Genomic DNA, 17,962 nt, shown 5'->3' with positions numbered 1-17,962 from the left:
TGAAATTATGACTTTGAAAATGTGAGTGTCATTGCCATCTCTTTATGTCCTGTGTGGCCAAGTCCACTCCACTTGGTCTTCTAGGGAGTAGAGGACATGGTGAATGATACAGTTCCAGAGGTCAAGACACAATCAGAGTAGGCAAAGGTTTGCAAACAAGGAAATGGTGGTCAGGTAGATGCTTGTGATCAAAACAATCTATTCATGGCCAACAAGAACTGTCATGAAATCACTAATTTCCTCCTCATATTCCTCCCTATCATTCCCATCAGAGGCAAATTTTCTTCCATTTATAGTGCCATGTTATGCAAGTTATAGCTGACAATGTCAATCCTGAACATCTCTGTGGCACATATTGTAAATCTGTGCAGACTGCTAACGGCATCAGACTCACATTTTGAGCAATATTATGTTCTGGTCTGTGATTTCCCTTGTCAATCCTTCTACTGTATTGTAATTCAACTTTGCAAGGCTATGGGGATAACCCATTGGTATCATGAGCCACTCTGAAGGAATAGCTTTTGTCAATAAGATCCAACCTTACACATGGACAGAGACCTTAATTAGATGTGACAGTTGGGATTTCCTTAAAATCATGAGAACACCTTGGGAAATAAACATACCTTGCATAATTCTTTTCTAGTGGTTACAGATAACTTGAACCATAAGGGAGTGATACCCATTCTGATTTACAATTACAGATGGCTGTTATCAATATAAACCATATAATAACCCTGAGGCTAACTGCTGTTATGGTCTGGCCCTCAGAGTGTTGTGAATCAAATTGTATTGATTAGTGCTGAAAATGTGTTGCTGGAAAAGCGCAGCAGGTCAGGCAGCATCCAAGGAGCAGGAGAATTGACACTAATTCAGTGACACTGTAGCTGGAACTCATCCACCTCCACACCCCTGTCCCCGCTTACTCTCAAGCTTCCTCACATTGCCTTTGACCCTTAATATTAATTGCTGTTAACATTACCCAGTTCCTTCATCTAAACACCTTAGAATATCTGACTACCACCCTATCTAGAGTCTTTGATCTTTTGCCTTATTTCTTATTACCTTTAACCATTCTGTCCTCCTCCTGGACCTACCTGCTGAGCCTCCCTCCATCATGCTTCACCTGCCTTCATGTTAACCCTCCATTAGAGACCCTGGCCATGATCCCACTTTGGCTGGTCCTGTCTTGCTTTAAACTCAAGTTCTGTTCCCTGATTATTATTAATCAGGTATGTGTGATATAGCTACTTGGATATAGAAGAGAAGACTGATGTCAAAGGTGATGAATATAGATGAGTTCACCAAGAAGTTAAACTGGGCCTCCACCTCCTCTGATATATAATTTCCATTGGGGAATGTTTAGGGAGTCTTGAGTCTTGGGAAGTTCTGATCTGTTTAGTTGGAGACAGTAATGTTCTCTACTTCTCATGTTATCATTAAAACATTGTGAACTGTACATAGTAACTAAAAGATCAGAAACCATGTCTTTGTGATAGTTTCTTCATTATGCTATATGCAGGATGTCTTTTGATGATTTTAAGAGGAATTTCACAAAGCTGGAGATTTGTAACCTGACACCAGATACACTGGGTGATGACAAGCTCCATAAATGGACAGTATCTATCAATGAAGGACGATGGGTAAAAGGCTGTTCAGCTGGGGGCTGCCGTAATTATCCAGGTCGGTCTGAATGTTTTCTGTTATCAATAGTTGCCTCTTCTCTTCTTCCATCTATCTATCACTTCTTCCATTTCATTTTAAGATGTGGTGTGACCAAGAGAGCATTTATTGCCCAACTTTGGTTATCCTGATAAGATGCTGCAGCCATATTTAGAAGGCATTCATCTTGCTATTGAACTTCATAGCAATGATAAACAATGATCATTCATCCGTTTATTTCAGACGCTAGTCAGAATCAAATATGTGCTGGAGGCACTTGTTACCCCCACCTGGGTGGCTGTAACCTGTTCCACTCCTGAAAATACTTGGTTTTATAGCAGTCTAAAGTGTTCATGGATTTGTTTTTGTGTCTGCTCATAAATTACCAGGTTTATTGCTTTTTACTTTTGGCGTCTTTCTCCCATACTCTTAGAGTTTGTTCTTTGTGTTTCTTCTTCTTTTGTTCTCTCAATATGTTTATGCCCTTTTTTCATTTATTTTCTTTTACTGTTTTCTTTTTCTTGGTCTTCTCTAGTTGTGTCGACTCTCCCCTTTCTTTCAGCTTACTATTGCTTCCTATCCCTTCGTTTCCTTTTTTCTCTTTAGTTTTAGACACTGCAAGTACAGATCAGCCATAGACCAATCTCTTTCCCGCCTGTTAGTGAGTTATGCAATCATACAGCACTGAAAGAGACACTTCAGTTCGTGCCAACCAGACATCCTAAGCTGATCTAGTCCCATTTGCCAGCATTTGGCCCATATCCTTCTAAACCCTTCCAATTCATATACCCATCCAGATGCCATTTAAATGTTGTAATTATATCTGTTTCCACCATCTTCTCTGGCAGCTTGTTCTATGCACACACCACCCTCTGTGTGAAAAAGTTGCCTCTTGGGACCCTTATATACCTTTCCCCTCTCACCTTAAACCTGTGTCCTCTAGTTTTTGACACCTCCACTCTAGGAAAATGAAAATAGGCTAGTCGTCCTATCCATGCTGTTGATGATTTTATAAATGCACATACTGTTCTTTCTTTTAAGACACATTCTGGACGAATCCTCAGTACCGACTGAAACTCTGTGAGGAGGATGATGATCCTGAAGTTGCCGAGGTCCTCTGCACATTTGTTGTTGCTCTAATGCAAAAGAATCGGCGGAAGGAACGCAGGATGGGTGTCAACTTCCATACCATTGGATTTGCTATTTATGAGGTAGATACTGTTTGGGATATTCATATAGTATTCAGAGGTAGGTTGACAGAGCAAAACTAGGATGACGAGATATTGAAGCTTTGACCGAAAAAAAAGGAGGCATGGCTCAGGTAAATGCAGCTGAGATCAAGGGAATCCTTGGAGGTAAATAAGGGATTCAGGAGTTTACTGAAGAAGGAAATTAGGAGAATGAAAAGGGGGCACTAGATAATCTTGACTGAGAAGATTAGGGTGAATCCTAAGATGGTCTTTGAGTATATTTAAAGAAAAAGAATAACTAGAGAGAGAATGTGACCCCTCAAGGACCAAAGTGGACATATATGTGTAGAACTGCAGGAGGTGGACGAGGCCCTTAATGAATATTTCTACTGTGTTTACTGTTGAGAAAGATATGAAGACTTGGGAACTTGCTGATATCTTGGGAACACTCCATATCACAATAGGGGATGTGTTGGATGTATTAGAATGTATGACCAGATATATCCAAGATATAGCATGAGGCTAGAGAAGAAATTGCAGGGGTCCTGGCTGATATGTTTGCATTATCGTTAGTCACAGGTGAGGTCCCAGAAGACTGGAGGTTAGTGAATGTTATGCACTTATTCGAGAAAGGCTGCAAAGAAAAACATGGGAACTGTTGACCAGTAAGTCCTAACATGTGTGGTACGTATGTTATTTGAGAAGATTCTAAGAGATACGATATACATGCATTTGGAAAGACAGGGTTTGATTAGGAGTAGTCAGTATGGCTTTATGTGTGGGAGACCATACCTCACAAATTTATTATGAGTTCTTTGACGAAGTGACCAGGAAGGTTGATGAGAGCAGGGCAGTAGATGTCGTCTGTATGGATTTCTATAAGGTTTTTGATAAGGTTCCACATAGTGGGCTGCTCTAGAAGGTTCGATTGCATGGAATCCAGGGAGAAGTGGCAAATTGGATACACAATTGGCTTGATGGTAGGAAGCAGAGGGTAATAGGGGAAGGATGCTTATTGGACTGGAGGCCTATGACTAGTGGAGTGCCTCAGGGGTCAGTGTTGTACCAATTGTGTTTGTTATCTATATCAATGATTTGGATGAGAATATACAAGGCATGATTAGTAAGTTTGTAGATGACAATAAAGTAGGCGGTATCGTGGACAGTGAGGAAGGCTTCTGGCATCACTGGCTTTCATCAGTCAGGGCATTGAGTATAGAAGTTGAGAAGTTATGTTGCAGTTGTACAGGATGTTGGTGAGGCCACATTTGGAGTATTGTGTTCAATTTTGGTCACCTTTGTATAGGAAGGATGTTATTAAACTGGAAAGAGTGCAGAAGAAATTTACAAGGATGTTGCCAGGACTCAATGATCTGATTTATAGGGGAAGGTTGGATAAACTAGGACTTTTTTCTTCAGAGCATAGGAGACTGCGGGGGGGACCTTATAGAGGTGTATAAGATGGTGAATGGATAGGATGAATGCAGTCAGTCTTTTTCCTAAGATTGGGGAATCAAGGACTAGAGGGCACCGGTTTAAGGTTAGAGTGGAAAGAATCAAAGGGAACCTGAGGGGCACTGTTTTATACAGAAGTTGGTACGCATATGGAATGAGTTGCCAGAGGAAGTGGTTGAGGCGGGTATGTTAACAACATTTGAATGTTTGGACAAATGCATGGATAGGAAAGGTTTAGAAGGATATGGACAAAGTACAGGGAAATGGGGTTAGCATGGATGGACATTATGGTCAGCATGGACTAGTTTGGGCCAACAGGCCTGTCTCTATGACTCTAGTATTATGCCACTGCATCAACCTGGTAAATATTTAACATTGTTCATTAAATTTCAGGCAGAATGAGGAAGGTAGTGGCTGTTCTCATAGATTAAAATGTGCTGTTATCAAAAGAATTGCATTTATATTTAATCTTTCATAACCTCAAAGAGTTGTGAATAACCACTGAAATATTTTTGAAGTGCAGTCTCTATTGTAATTTGAAAAACAGCAGCATATTTGCCAGACAGCAAGGTCCTACAAACTACAACATAAGGAGGATGGAATATAAAAGGAGGTCTCACTTCAGCTGTGCAACACCTTAGTGAGACCACACCTTGAGTATTGTTTACAACTTTGCTCCCCTTAAGACCACAGGTATAGGAGCAGAACCCAGACATTCGGACCATTGAGTCTGCTCTGCCATTTGATCATGGCTGATACGTTTCTCAACCCCATTCTCCTGCCTTGGTCCCTATGGTAATCAAGAACCTATCTCTCTCTGTATTAAATACACTCAATGACTTGGCCTCCACAGCCTTCAGCAGTAATGAGTTCCACAGATTCACCATCCTCTGCCTGAAGAAATTCCTCCTCATCTCAGTTCTAAGGGGTCGTCCCTTCACTGTGAAGCTGTGCACATGTTCCTAATCTCTCTACTAGTGGAAACATTCTTTCCACATCTGCTCTATCCTTATTTGAGGTGGGATATAATTGCATTGGAAGCAATTCAGAGAAGGTTCACTAGTTGATTCCTGGGATGAAGGGAATTTCTTATTACAAAAAGCCGAGCAGGCAGGGCTGTTACTTACTGGAGTGAGGAATTTTGAGTGGTCATCCTTTTGAATCATAACATTCTAAATGGGCTTAGCAGGTTAAACAGTGTGAGGGTGTTGCCACTCAAAAGGACACAGTTTGAAAATAAGGAGATAAGAGGGAGATGAGGCAGAATTTCTTCTCTCAGATCTTTTGAATTTTCTTCCACAGTGAGTAGTGAAGACTGGCTCATTGAATATATTCAAGGCTGAGGTAGAAATATTTTTGTTTTACTTAGGGACCAAGAGTTACGGAGACATGGGAAGGAAAATGAAGACATGAAATGCTAACTCTGCTTTCTTCCTACAAATGCTGCCAGACCTGCTGAGTTCTCCAGCAATTTCTGTTTTTGCATCTGTAGTTCTTTGTTTTTATGGTTGATTTTGTTCTTGCTGATCTGAAAGTTTCTTCCTGGCTTCCACCAAATATTTCCACTGGTTTGTAAGAGGCATGGGATGGCTGGTTCACTTGTAAACTGTCTTCGATTTATCAATTATAGCCTGCAGAAAACGTTGAAGGAAACATTAACTGGTTTTCTTCAGAAGTAAAGTGAATTTTGACTGCAGAGAACAGAGAGACAGCTTCTGAGCTTGTGGAGTTCAAATCCCTTCTTTGTAACTTGCATCCAGCTTCAAGCAGTTTAGTTAGCTGAGAACCAATCATGTGGTTTTGGCAAGGAAAAAGCCCTTATCATTTGTAACTGGTCACCAGTCCATAGATCAATCAACTTCTATTGCCACCTAGTAGCATCCTCAGCTCTTGTTTGTCTACAACTACTTTAATTACTGTATGCTCTAAGAGTTATGTATGATATGTTTGCCATGGATGTCAAGTTACTTTCATTTCAAAGCTTGCAGCCATCCTTCTAAAACACTAGTTTTAACACAGTTCTTTCTCACTTCAGTCCACAACTTAAAAAAAAAACCATGGTCCTTAAACTATAAAGAAACCTAAACCAAAATATTCTGTTCACAAAATATAATTGGAAACATGCTTCAGATAAGAAAGCACTGATCTATAATATAGACTTAGGACCTCAGGAGGATCAGACTGGCCCAGGTTTATTGCAGGTTAGACGGAGGTTTTATTTCAGAGAGTCATCAAGGTCTATTGCATGGAAACAGGCTCTTTGGCCCAACTTGCCCTTGCTGCCCAGTTTTCAGAATTACACAAACCCCACTTGCTTGCATTTGGTCCATATCCCTCCAGGTCCATGTACCTGTCTAAATGCATCTTAAATGACAACATTGTACTTGCTTCGACCACTATTTCTGGCAGCCCATTCCAGACACTCTCCACCCTCTATGTGACCATTTCCTGATTATTCCCAACATAAACTGACAACCTCCTACCTTGACCTGACTACTTTCCAACATGACCACTCCCATTCTAAACCAACTACCCCAGAACTTCAACCTGATCTGATCAACCCCCTCTACTCTTAACGTGATAAGAGAGGCCAATTCACTTTGGGATGAGGAAATCACAGCTCAGTTGATTTTGTTCTCACTTGTCAGTCCATGCGTGTTTTTTGTAACTGAGTCACTGGGCGTTGATCAAGTGTAGAGACTCAGGGCAGTTTTTCCTTGCAACCACACATGTACAGATTCCCCCCCCCTCCCCCAACACACGCACGCACGCGCGCGCGCACACACACACACATATGGATAATAACTTGTCAATTAACCTTAGTGTGTGCAAATTTTGACTTGTGTGGAGTTGATTCGTTTGACATTTTTTCTTTTCTTTGTAAAGGTGCCCAAAGAGGTAAATGAGCAATCAGATGATAGTCATGGATTGGGGTAACATGTTTTAATGCATTGTTTGCCATTTTATTTTAATGACACTCCCCTTGTTGTAACATTAGTTGTGAATATTTGCTTTAACATATTTTCTGTGACTTGTTTTCTCTTGTCTTGTTTGCAGTTCCTGGTTTGCTGTGCCTGGTTAGCTCTTTCTTGCTGTGTTGCCTTTTCTAAAATGGTTGTGCTTTTTGTCATTTGCAGCCTAGTTGACGTTAGCTAACCATCCTTGGAAATTATGTTTTAATTTTAGTGACTATTTTCTGTTAATTTCTTCATACAAGCGTCTGGAGAAATCCTGCTTTGTAATCTTATATCATGTGAAGCAATAATTTTATAAACACATCATTTGTACAAACAAATATAAAACGTACATTTGGATAGCTCTAGCATCAGAAGGTACAGCAAAAAATATGAAATAAGTTTTAGAGTACTAATATAATTGCTCAGATATGAACAAAATGAAATTAAGCTGTGATAAATGGACAATAATGTATATTGGATTGAGGAATGACTATCATAAACAGATAAATGGGCTCAATTCAGGATATTTAGAGAAGGCCTTATGAGTAGTGGTATATTTAACAATTTAAATGTCTGCACCAGAAATAGAGCAACCCGTGGGCTATTGAAATGCTGCCAGATATAATTTTAAGGAGATAAAACTAAGAAGAATCTTTAATAGAGATAAATACCGAAATGCATGCTTGATTGGCCAATTTCTTCAGGCATTTGCAATGTGTTTTTGGGTGGGATGGATTGAATGGGGATTGTATTGGAATCCTAACTATTCCTGTGAACTGGACTTCTTATTCCTTCCAGAGTTATTCACTTGTTTCTTTTTTCTAGATGCAAGGCAATAAACAACACCTTCCCAAAGATTTCTTCCTCTACCGGGCGTCTAAGTGCAGGTCTAAGTCATATATCAACCTGCGTGAGGTATCGCAACGTTTCAGCCTTCCCCCAGGGGAATATGTCATTGTCCCTTCAACATATGATCCTCACCAAGAAGGGGAATTCGTCCTGAGGGTCTTCTCAGAAAAACCAAACCTGTCAGAGTAAGTCAGCTCTCACTGGGCATGTTCCTACACCATAGTTAGTCTGTGACTCTGTAAACAACACCTATTCCTGATGAAGGGCTTATGCTCAAAACGTCAATTCTCCTGCTCCTCGGATGCTGCCTGACCTGCTGTGCTTTTTCAGCGCCACACTCTCGACTCTGTAAACAGTGTGTTACAAAGAGAATGTCTTGTCAGCAGTTCACTCACCTGAATCATTGGCCTGCAATAGAAGAGTGATACTTGTCATGTTCAGAAAGAGAGCAAGGACTTTTCCCAATATCCCCTGGCAAACATTCCTTCACTGGTCAGCACCATCTGAAGAAAATTATCAACTAATGGTTCTCCTTTCTGTTACTTGAGCAGTTTTGTAGTGTATAGATTAGGTGCAGTGTCTGCAATATAAAATCAGACTTTGTGCTTCACTATGTGAAAGGCAGGAGCCAAGTAGTATTGTCACGAGGTTAGTAATCCAGAGGCTCAGGTTAACGCTCTGGGGACATGGATTTGAATTCAACCATATCAGACATTGAAATTTGAATTCAGTAAAAAGATGGAATTAAAAAGCTTGCCTAATGGTGGCAGCTGATGATTGTTGTTAAAAAGCCATCTAGTTCACTAATGTCTTCAGAGAAAGAAATCTGCCTTCCTTACGCAGTTGGAGTTAATGTGACCGTAGACCCATAGCCATGAGTGGTTGCCTCTTAACTGCCCTTTTGACATTAATAAATCAATAAATGGTGGCCTAGTCAGAGACACTCACAACTGAGTAATAAAAAGGTCTATCTTTTGTTAAGTGGATTAAAGAGTTTCTAAGAAATGTGATACAGTATTTCGTAATCACAAATTTAAATTGCCCTAAGTTTTGTCTTTGACACTATGTGCCCCCATGGTGAAAACTTAAGTTACATATCGCCAGAATTATTCTCAACTTGTCTCAAGATAGTCCCAGAATTATTATTAAATTGTTAAGGGTGAGGACCAGTTCGACCAAACAAATGAGAGTATCAGTGGATATCCAATCCCTCTATACCTCCATCCACCATGACCAGGGCCTCCAAGCCCTCCGTTTTTTCCTCTCCAGACATCCCCAACAGTACCCTTACACCGACACTCTCATTCGCTTGGCCGAACTGGTCCTCACCCTTAACAATTTCTCCTTTGAATCCTCCCACTTCCTCCAGACCAAAGGGGTAGCCATGGGCACACGTATGGGCCCCAGCTATGCCTGTCTCTTTGTTGGCTATGTAGAGCAGTTAATCTTCCTTAATTACACCAGCACCACTCCCCACCTCTTCCTCCGCTACATTGATGACTGCATTGGCGCCACCTCGTGCTCCCGCGAGGAGGTTGAGCAATTCATCAACTTCACCAACACATTCCACCCTGACCTTAAATTTACCTGGACCATCTCTGACACCTCCCTCCCCTTCCTGGACCTCTCCATCTCCATTAATGACGACCGACTTGACACTGACATTTTTTACAAACCACCGACTCCCACAGCTACCTGGATTACACCTCTTCCCACCCCACCTCTTGCAAAAATGCTATCCCATATTCCCAATTCCTCCGCCTCCGCTGTATCTGCTCCCAGGAGGACCAGTTCCACCACAGAACACACCAGATGGCCTCCTTCTTTAGAGACCGCAATTTCCCTTCCCAAGTGGTTAAAGATGCCCTCCAATGCATCTTGTCCACATCCTGCACCTCCGCCCTCAGACCCCAACCCTCCAACCGTACCAAGGACAGAACGCTCCCACCCTACCAACCTTTGCATAAACCAAATCATCCGCCGACATTTCCACCACCTCCAAAAAGACCCCACCACCAGGGATATATTTCCCTCCCCACCCCTTTCCACCTTCCACAAAGACCGTTCCCTCCGTGACTACCTGGTCAAGTCCACACCCCCCTACAACCCACCCTCCCATCCTGGCACTTTCCCCTGCCACCACAGGAACTGTAAAACCTGCGCCCACACCTCCTCCCTCACCTCTAGCCAAGGCCCTGAAGGAGCCTTCCACATCCATCAATATTTTACTTGCACATCCAGTAATATCATTTATTGTATCCGTTGCTCCCGATGTGGTTTCCTCTACATTGGGGAGATTGGGCGCCTCCTAGCAGAGTGCTTTAGGGAACATCTCCGGGACACCCGCACCAATCAACCACACCGCCCTGTGGCCCAACATTTCAACTCCCCCTCCCACTCTGCCGAGGACATGGAGGTCCTGGGCCTCCTTCACCACCGCTCCCTCACCACCAGACGCCTGGAGGAAGAACGCCTCATCTTCCGCCTCGGAACATTTCAACCCCAGGGCATCAATGTGGACTTCAACAGTTTCCTCATTTCCCCTTCCCCCACCTCACCCTAGTTCCAAACTTCCAGCTCAGCACTGTCCCCATGACTTGTCCGGACTTGTCCTATCTGCCTATCTCCTTTTCCACCTATCCACTCCACCCTCTCCTCCCTGACCTATCACCTTCATCCCCTCCCCCACTCACTCATTGTACTCTATGCTACTTTCTCCCCACCCCCACCCTCCTCTAGCTTATCTCTCCATGCTTCAGGCTCACTGCCTTTATTCCTGATGAAGGGCTTTTGCCTGAAACGTCGATTTCGCTGCTCCTTGGATGCTGCCTGAACTTCTGTGCTTTCCCAGCCCCACTAATCCAGGATCATCATGGGACATCCAGCCATTATGGTTTGGATGGAATGTTATGTGACTCATCACTCATCACCCCCCCCCCCCCCCCCCCCCATTTCACACCCTGAGCCTGTCAAGTTGTTATAGACATGATCCAGTCCACTGTGGGCCACCTGTATTGCTGATTATAAATCCCTATTGGCAGGAATGGAGGCCCACTGTTATCAATAATTGGTCTCTGCTGGCTGCCCACCATGACAATGAAAATGAATCAAGATTGGGATGATAGGTGAACTGACACAGATGTTGGCAGCGCACAATTATTTATCCATTCCTGCCAATCCAGATCCTGCATTTGTGTATAAATCCCAGCCAAACCCACCATGCCTTCTTGGGACATTGAAGTTAACTGCAACTTATGGCTTGAAGAATTTAGATGTAAAGGTTTTATTTTTGACAATAACTGTATACGTAATTTATTAATTTCAGGGAAACTGAGAGCCACATCGTAGATGACAACCCTGAGGTTTGTACCATCTTTAATTGTGTTCATCTTTTTGCTTTAGCAGATATTTATTGTGACATTTTATGTATTCTGGTTTTCCAAGAACTCTTCCAGTGTACCCTTTGATCCCAAAAGATCACATTTGATAAATTCAACACCCTTTTTTAAAATTTGGTCTTGTAACCAGAAAATGCTGTGGGGGTGTTTCTTGCTCCACTGTTTATGAATGGCAATGTGGTTTCCACCAAACCTTTTCTGAAATGACAGCAGTGAAGTTGAATGGGAGAAGCCTGAGGAATGTATCTTTGAATGGCTTATTTGCTTGTCAAGTATGTTATGTTCCTGAACAGCAACTCTCCTTTATTTCCTCTCTGTGCTGAATAGGGTGCTCTGTAGCAAACCGATTAAAATGGTGCTACCATTTCTTGAATTTGGTTAGAATACAGCCCGAACTGATGGATCAGAATTCCCTCTGTTTACTGGCTGTGAGGATTCTTTGTCACATTTGTTTCTGCAACAATGGCTCAGGATAAGCCAATGGAACATCAACATGATTGCTCAGTCCCACTCGACAAAGCCATCGGAAAATGTAAATGTTGTACCTGGGGTTGAGAAACACAAAGTGGGTGAGGCTGAGTTATTCTTACAATCTGTAGCTTATGTGGAAGCTTGACTTGACATTGAATGCCAAAGGCACGGTAGGGTGGCATGGTGGCTCAGTGGTTAGCACTGCTCCCTCACAGCGCCAGGGTCCTGGGTTCAATTCCGCCTCGGGACACTGTCTGTGTGGAGGTTGCATATTCTCCCCGTGTCTGCATGGGTTTCCTCCGGGTGCTCCGGTTTCCTCCCACAATCCAAAGAAGTGCAGGTCAGGTGAATTGGCCACACAAAATTGCCCATAGTGTGCGGGGCATTGGTCAGGGCTAAATATAGGGTTGGGGAATGGGTCTGGGTGTGTTACTCTGCGGAGAGTTGGTGTGGACTTGTTGAGCTGAAGGACCTGTTTACATTCTGTAGGGATTCTAATCTGACACAAATAGCTCCTTTAGAACTAACTTGTTGAACACATGGTGGCAGTCAGTAAAATTATAAATCTCTATGTAGAATGGAGAAGTAAGCATTTAAATTGGATTGGTTCCATTTCCTACTTTGCTTCTACTCATTTAATGTGACTGTTATTGGTGACTGTTATTGGTGACTGATGTGGTGCCCACTGCTCTCAATGGGGAACCTCATACATAAGTGCTAATCCGGGTCCTGTAATGTCAATAACAGTATTTTAACCTCTTTCTGAAGCAGTGAAATGTTTCCAAAACTAGTAAGGTGCTTTTCTTAGTTGGGCCCAGTTTCGATTAGACAGATAATTTGTGGCCTATAAATCAAATCTTGGATTGAAAATACCGCAGGCTTGAAAATTCAAACAATACTGCCATACTCTCCATGAAATGTATTTCATCTGATAATGCACCTCAACAATTTTAAAAGTATTCAAGTTGCACAGGATTTGTGTCGATGCTGAATGTGTGAATGTAACTACAGTATCCTTTTCCTGTTCTTTTTCTCCCATGTTCTGAGTGAAAGAGTTTCAGACCAAGAGAGGGAAGGAGGGAGGGGAAAGAGATAGTGAGTCAGACAGAAGGGAACGAAGGGAAGGAGGCAGGAAGAAAGAGTCAGATAAAGGAGAGGAAGAGGGGATCGAGCAAGAGAGAGAAAGAGAGAGTCAGACTGTTGGAGAGAGCTTCTGCCCAATCATCTTTTGTTGGCTCAGCTGCAGGTATGTGAGCTGTCCCATTCTTTGCTGTTGTATGTTTTGTTGGAATATGATGTCTGAAAGCTTTTAGAAGAGTGTGGTTCACTGAGGGCAATGCTGTCAGTTAATTATGAGGAGCACAGAAAGTTTTGTGGATGAGGTTGCTACTTTGCAACTGGGTAAGATACCTTTGCCTCATGAGCATAGGATACATTCAATACAGAAACAAATCTGCCTTCAGCATACTTGGGATCAAAGCATAGATTACAGCAAGACTGCCTGCATTTTCCTGTGCAAGAACCTGCAGCTACAAAAGACATTTTTGATTTTGTGATTTGAAGCAGCTTCCATTTTTGTCTGACTCGCTCAATCCCCTCTTCCTCACGCTCTGTCTGACTGTCTGTTCCTCCTTCTTTCCCTTCATTCCCCTCTGTTTGATTCTCTCTTGCTTCCTCCCTCTCCTGGTCTGAATCTCTCTCCAACTATCTCGCTCCCTCCCTCACTCCCTCTCACTCTGTCTGACTGTCTCTCTCACTCCTTCCCTCTCTCTCCAACAGTCTGACTCTCTCTTTCTCTCTCTCGCTTGATCCCCTTTTCCTCTCCTTTGTCTAACTCTGTCTTCCTGTCTCCTTCCCTTCGTTCCCTTCTGTCTCTCTCTCTCTCTCTCTCTTTCTCCCTGTATCCCCCTCCCTCCCTCCCTCCCTCCCTCCCTCTCCTGATATGAAACTCTTTTCAACTATCTCACTCCCTCACTCACTGCATGACTCTCTTTCTGTCCTTGACTATAAACCCAAAGAGCCTTAACTCTAGAGACCCCTCAACCCAAAACCCAAAATATGACTTTGTCCCTACCTCTCAAAATACTATGATTTTCTTCCTCAAATACCATTTTATGGGCTAGCTTAGAAATACTTGGCCCATGGATGGCTAACTTTGGACTTTCTGTTCGCTAGCAAACAGTAGAAATGTGTGCCACTGAGTGGTACATTCTTGCATGCTGCTCGGAAATTGAGTCCCAGCTGTATGCTTTCAAGCCTGGTTTCAAATTAGTTTTGGACAGGTTTCATTCTGGAGTTGGACTCATAGGATTCTTGTTAATAAATCATTTTCTGATACAATTCGCCCCCTCCCCCCCATTTTGTGTTGCTGCTACAACGTGTGTTAGTGCTGAACACCGATGTGATTCAGAGCGAATACTGTGTTTCCAGCTTGAGGAACTTTGGATCTGAGTTGAGGAGCTGGAATCTAAACTGCATATATTGTGCCAGATCAGGGAAGGGAAAAGTTACCTGCTCCAGAGGGCAATCACTCCACTCAGACTAGGTAATGTGATCAGGGACAGGACTGTCAAGGAATTTCATTTCCTGAAGTTGTCCAACAGTTATGAGATTCTTGCAAACAGAGTTGGGCCATTTGGGAGGATGAGCAAACTGACCATGGCACCTTCGTGCAAGGAAGCATTGAAGTGATTGGAGGAAATAGGAATGTTGTTGTGATATGTAACAGTATAATGAGAAGAATAGATACTCTTCAGCAGTGAATGGGATTCCCAAATGATGTATTGCCTTCTCAGTGTCAGGACTAAGGACATCTCCTTGAGGCCGAAGGAAAGAATCCAGTAGTCGTCATCCACGTGTGGAGAAAGTGAGCACTGCAGATGCTGGAGATCAGAGTTGAGAGTGTGGTGCTGGAAAAGCACAGCAGGTCAGACAGTATCCGACGAGTGGGAGAATCAACATTTCAGGCGTAAGCCCTTCTTTATTCCTGATGAAGGGCATATGCCTGAAATGTCAAAAATTCCTGCTCCTTGGATGCTTCCTGACCTGCTGTGCTTTTCCAGCACCACACTCTCAACTCATCCATGTGTGTACCAATGACATTGGTAGGACTAGAATGAGGTATTGCTGAAAGATCTTAAACAGGAGGTAAATTTAAAAAACAGAACCTCCAAAGTAATAAACTCTGGATTACTATCTAAGCCATGGGCAAACTGGCAGAGGGTGAGTAAAGTCAAGGAGTTAAATATGTACCTCAAAGATTAGTGTGAGTGGAATGGCTTTTGGTTCATGGAGCCGTACTGGGGTAGAATGGAGCTGTTCTGGTCAGATGGGCTTTGCTTGAATTGTGCTGGAACCATGTCCTGGTGAATTGAATATCTCGGACTGTAGAGAGGGCTTTAAACTAGTTAGATAGGGGGGGAATGGTTTGAGAGAGGGGAAACATGGGCTTGCAAATCAAAAGGAACTGGCAGCATTACAGGGAAGCCATTTGGATAATAAAACCCAGAGTCGGGCAGCGAGACACTGAGTGCACATAAAGAAAACAGAAGTTAATAGAGTCCAAAGGGGGATAAATGTTAAAAAGACAAAATTACTGGCTGTTTACTTTAATGCACATGGTATTCGGGACAAAATAAATTAATTAACGGCAGAAATACAAGTTTACAGATATGATCTAATAGTCATTATGGAGTCGTGGTTATAAGGAGATCAGAACTAGGAAATAAATACTCAATTTTATGTCAACTTTCATGTTAACTATGCTGGGGACCTAATAGCATATTTCAGAAAGTGGCTGAAGTTTCCAGATTGCAGTGCATGCTTGTAAATGTCTTTGTTTTATAACATGCACATCTTTATAAAACCTTATCTATAATGCCTCCCTCCTCATGGAACACACTTAATCTCTGATTTGAAGTCAAGTCTTGGTTTCTCTAAAGCAGCTTTCTATTGGTCCTATAAGTCTTGTGGCCTAAGCACACATGCAGTACTGTTAGAACATAGCTTCTTGCTTAGGAAGGAGAAGCATTGAGTCTCAATATTGAGAGGCAGGAGGAGAGAAAACTCTAAAGGTGTTCAACCACCTCAAAGAAATTGCTTGCTCACCTGAAATGTGGCTGTCTTTCTTAAATGGGTACGTTTATTTTCAGTTAATTTTTTTCTGACACTTCCCTTCAGTACTTGATCCTTTCTTCTGTGGGTCAGGTACTGCAGTGATCAGGTGCCTTTCACTACCTCACCAAAGTGAATTTGGATGATGAGGGTTGTTAGAGGTTCCCAATTTTCCCCAGTGCTAAGCTAGTGGTAGTCAACTCCAGAACTGCCTGGTTAAGACCAGTCAGCTCAATGCATGTTGATCAATGAAGGCACTTTCCTGCTCTTATGGGTCATCTGCTCATTCTGCTAAATCAACTGAAGCAGAACTCGAGTCATTGTACTTCAAGGCACCTGTCAAAACAATACTGCATCTCTAGCAATCTCCATTTCATTATATGTAACGACTCCTTCTTTCCTCTAGCCAATCATCTTTGTTTCTGATAGAAGTAAGAACACTATAGACTCGAGGACGGCGAAGGAGAAAAAAGCAGAAGACATGAGAAAAGCCAAGGTTTTTCCATGTACTCGCATGGCTTGGACTGCAATAGCCTGAAATCAGTGAAATATGCTATGCACTGCTCTTTGTTGTTTACAATGGACTTTAAATAGTAGAGAGACTGAAAATCCTGACACACAAAGTGGTACATGACAGATTTCAAGAGCCTCAGGGTAAACTCATATCTTTGAATTATCTTTGAGGATAGAAATTGTGGTCCAAATAAATATGGAGATTTCGAAATGCATCTGTGAATGAACAAATGGGAAAGAATGAGAAGGTGCTTGATGTATGGGAAGAAAATGGGGCTGGGGGGAATTAATTCATCTCACCAGGTTAGTCTCTTAGAGAGGGACAGTTAAACCACTGAGACCTGAGTTGGAGAGAGGTAGTCTCACCAGCAGGAACTCATTTCTAGATTCAGTCTCACCTATTTGATATATTACCTAGATAGAGACAGTCTCACTAGCAGGAACCTATTCCTAGTTAGATAGTCTTACCAACAGGAACTCATTCCTAGATAGAGTGTCACCAACAGGGACTCATTCCTAGTTAATGACAGCCTCACCAAAAGAACCTGATTCTTGGAGAGAGAGGAAATAACTAGTAGGACCTTACTCCTAGGGGAAGACTATCACATGAAAGGGCCTTTACCCCCTACAGCTCGACAGTCTCATCACAGGATCTGACTCCTACAGAGACAGTCACAGCAGTAAAGCTGAATTCTAGGAAAAGAGGGACACACACACACACACACACACACACACCATATTACCAACAGAACCTGACTTCTGATAGGATACATTCACATTTGACAGCAAATGTGGTTAGAGTTTTAAACATAAGGGCTATTGCCAGAATGTTCCTTTATATGGTCCTGATTATGAGGCATGTTTGTTAAAGGGAATTTTTAATGAAAGATTTCCTTATTTAGAATTGACTGCACATCCTTCAATCCTTTCTTATGAATTTATCAGTCAGATGTGATAGAAATACAAATAGTAATCTTCTATTATGGCTGAAAAGCTGGATTTCAATGAATAAATAATATCTTTAAGGCAATGCAGTTAGAACAGTTCTGCTTGTGCATGCTGGGAAAGAGGTTACATGCTTATCTATACTTCGGCTTGAGGAAAGCAAACTATCAGTGAGCAGGCGCATGGTGATTTGAAGCTGATCTGCAGCATAGCCTGGATTTTTGTAGATGGCGCAGTTAAAAATGAGAAACATGAGCAGCTAAATTAACCCAATGTTTTGATTGGTTTGGAATATTAACCTTACACTGCAAATAATGTTTTCTGTCAGATTATAAACGTGCTTCTGACTGCTTAAAACTAGTGCAATAAAAGAATTATTGAATAGAACTGTCAGTGGCCTTCTATGGGGTTA

General features: G+C 42.3%; 1 protein-coding gene across 3 annotated transcripts in view; it reads left to right on the top strand.

Moving 5' to 3' along the window:
• The window catches only part of LOC140476557 (calpain-3-like), a 109,072-nt gene that overhangs the window by 73,604 nt on the left and 17,506 nt on the right, over window positions 1-17,962 (top strand). For 2 of the 3 annotated variants that reach the window (XM_072569342.1, XM_072569341.1), the window contains 6 exons: window positions 1,520-1,680; window positions 2,701-2,870; window positions 7,191-7,202; window positions 8,087-8,295; window positions 11,436-11,472; window positions 16,499-16,588. In XM_072569342.1, the coding sequence (XP_072425443.1) occupies window positions 1,520-1,680; window positions 2,701-2,870; window positions 7,191-7,202; window positions 8,087-8,295; window positions 11,436-11,472; window positions 16,499-16,588 (679 nt within the window). Of the gene's footprint in view, window positions 1-1,519; window positions 1,681-2,700; window positions 2,871-7,190; window positions 7,238-8,086; window positions 8,296-11,435; window positions 11,473-16,498; window positions 16,589-17,962 lie in introns of those variants that run through there. The other variant, XM_072569343.1, reaches the window with a different exon arrangement.

The sequence above is a fragment of the Chiloscyllium punctatum genome, chromosome 4 (genome assembly GCF_047496795.1).
Source record: "Chiloscyllium punctatum isolate Juve2018m chromosome 4, sChiPun1.3, whole genome shotgun sequence".
In the NCBI taxonomy this organism is placed as follows: Eukaryota; Metazoa; Chordata; class Chondrichthyes; order Orectolobiformes; family Hemiscylliidae; genus Chiloscyllium; species Chiloscyllium punctatum.
This window is presented reverse-complemented; position numbering and strand designations above follow the sequence as displayed.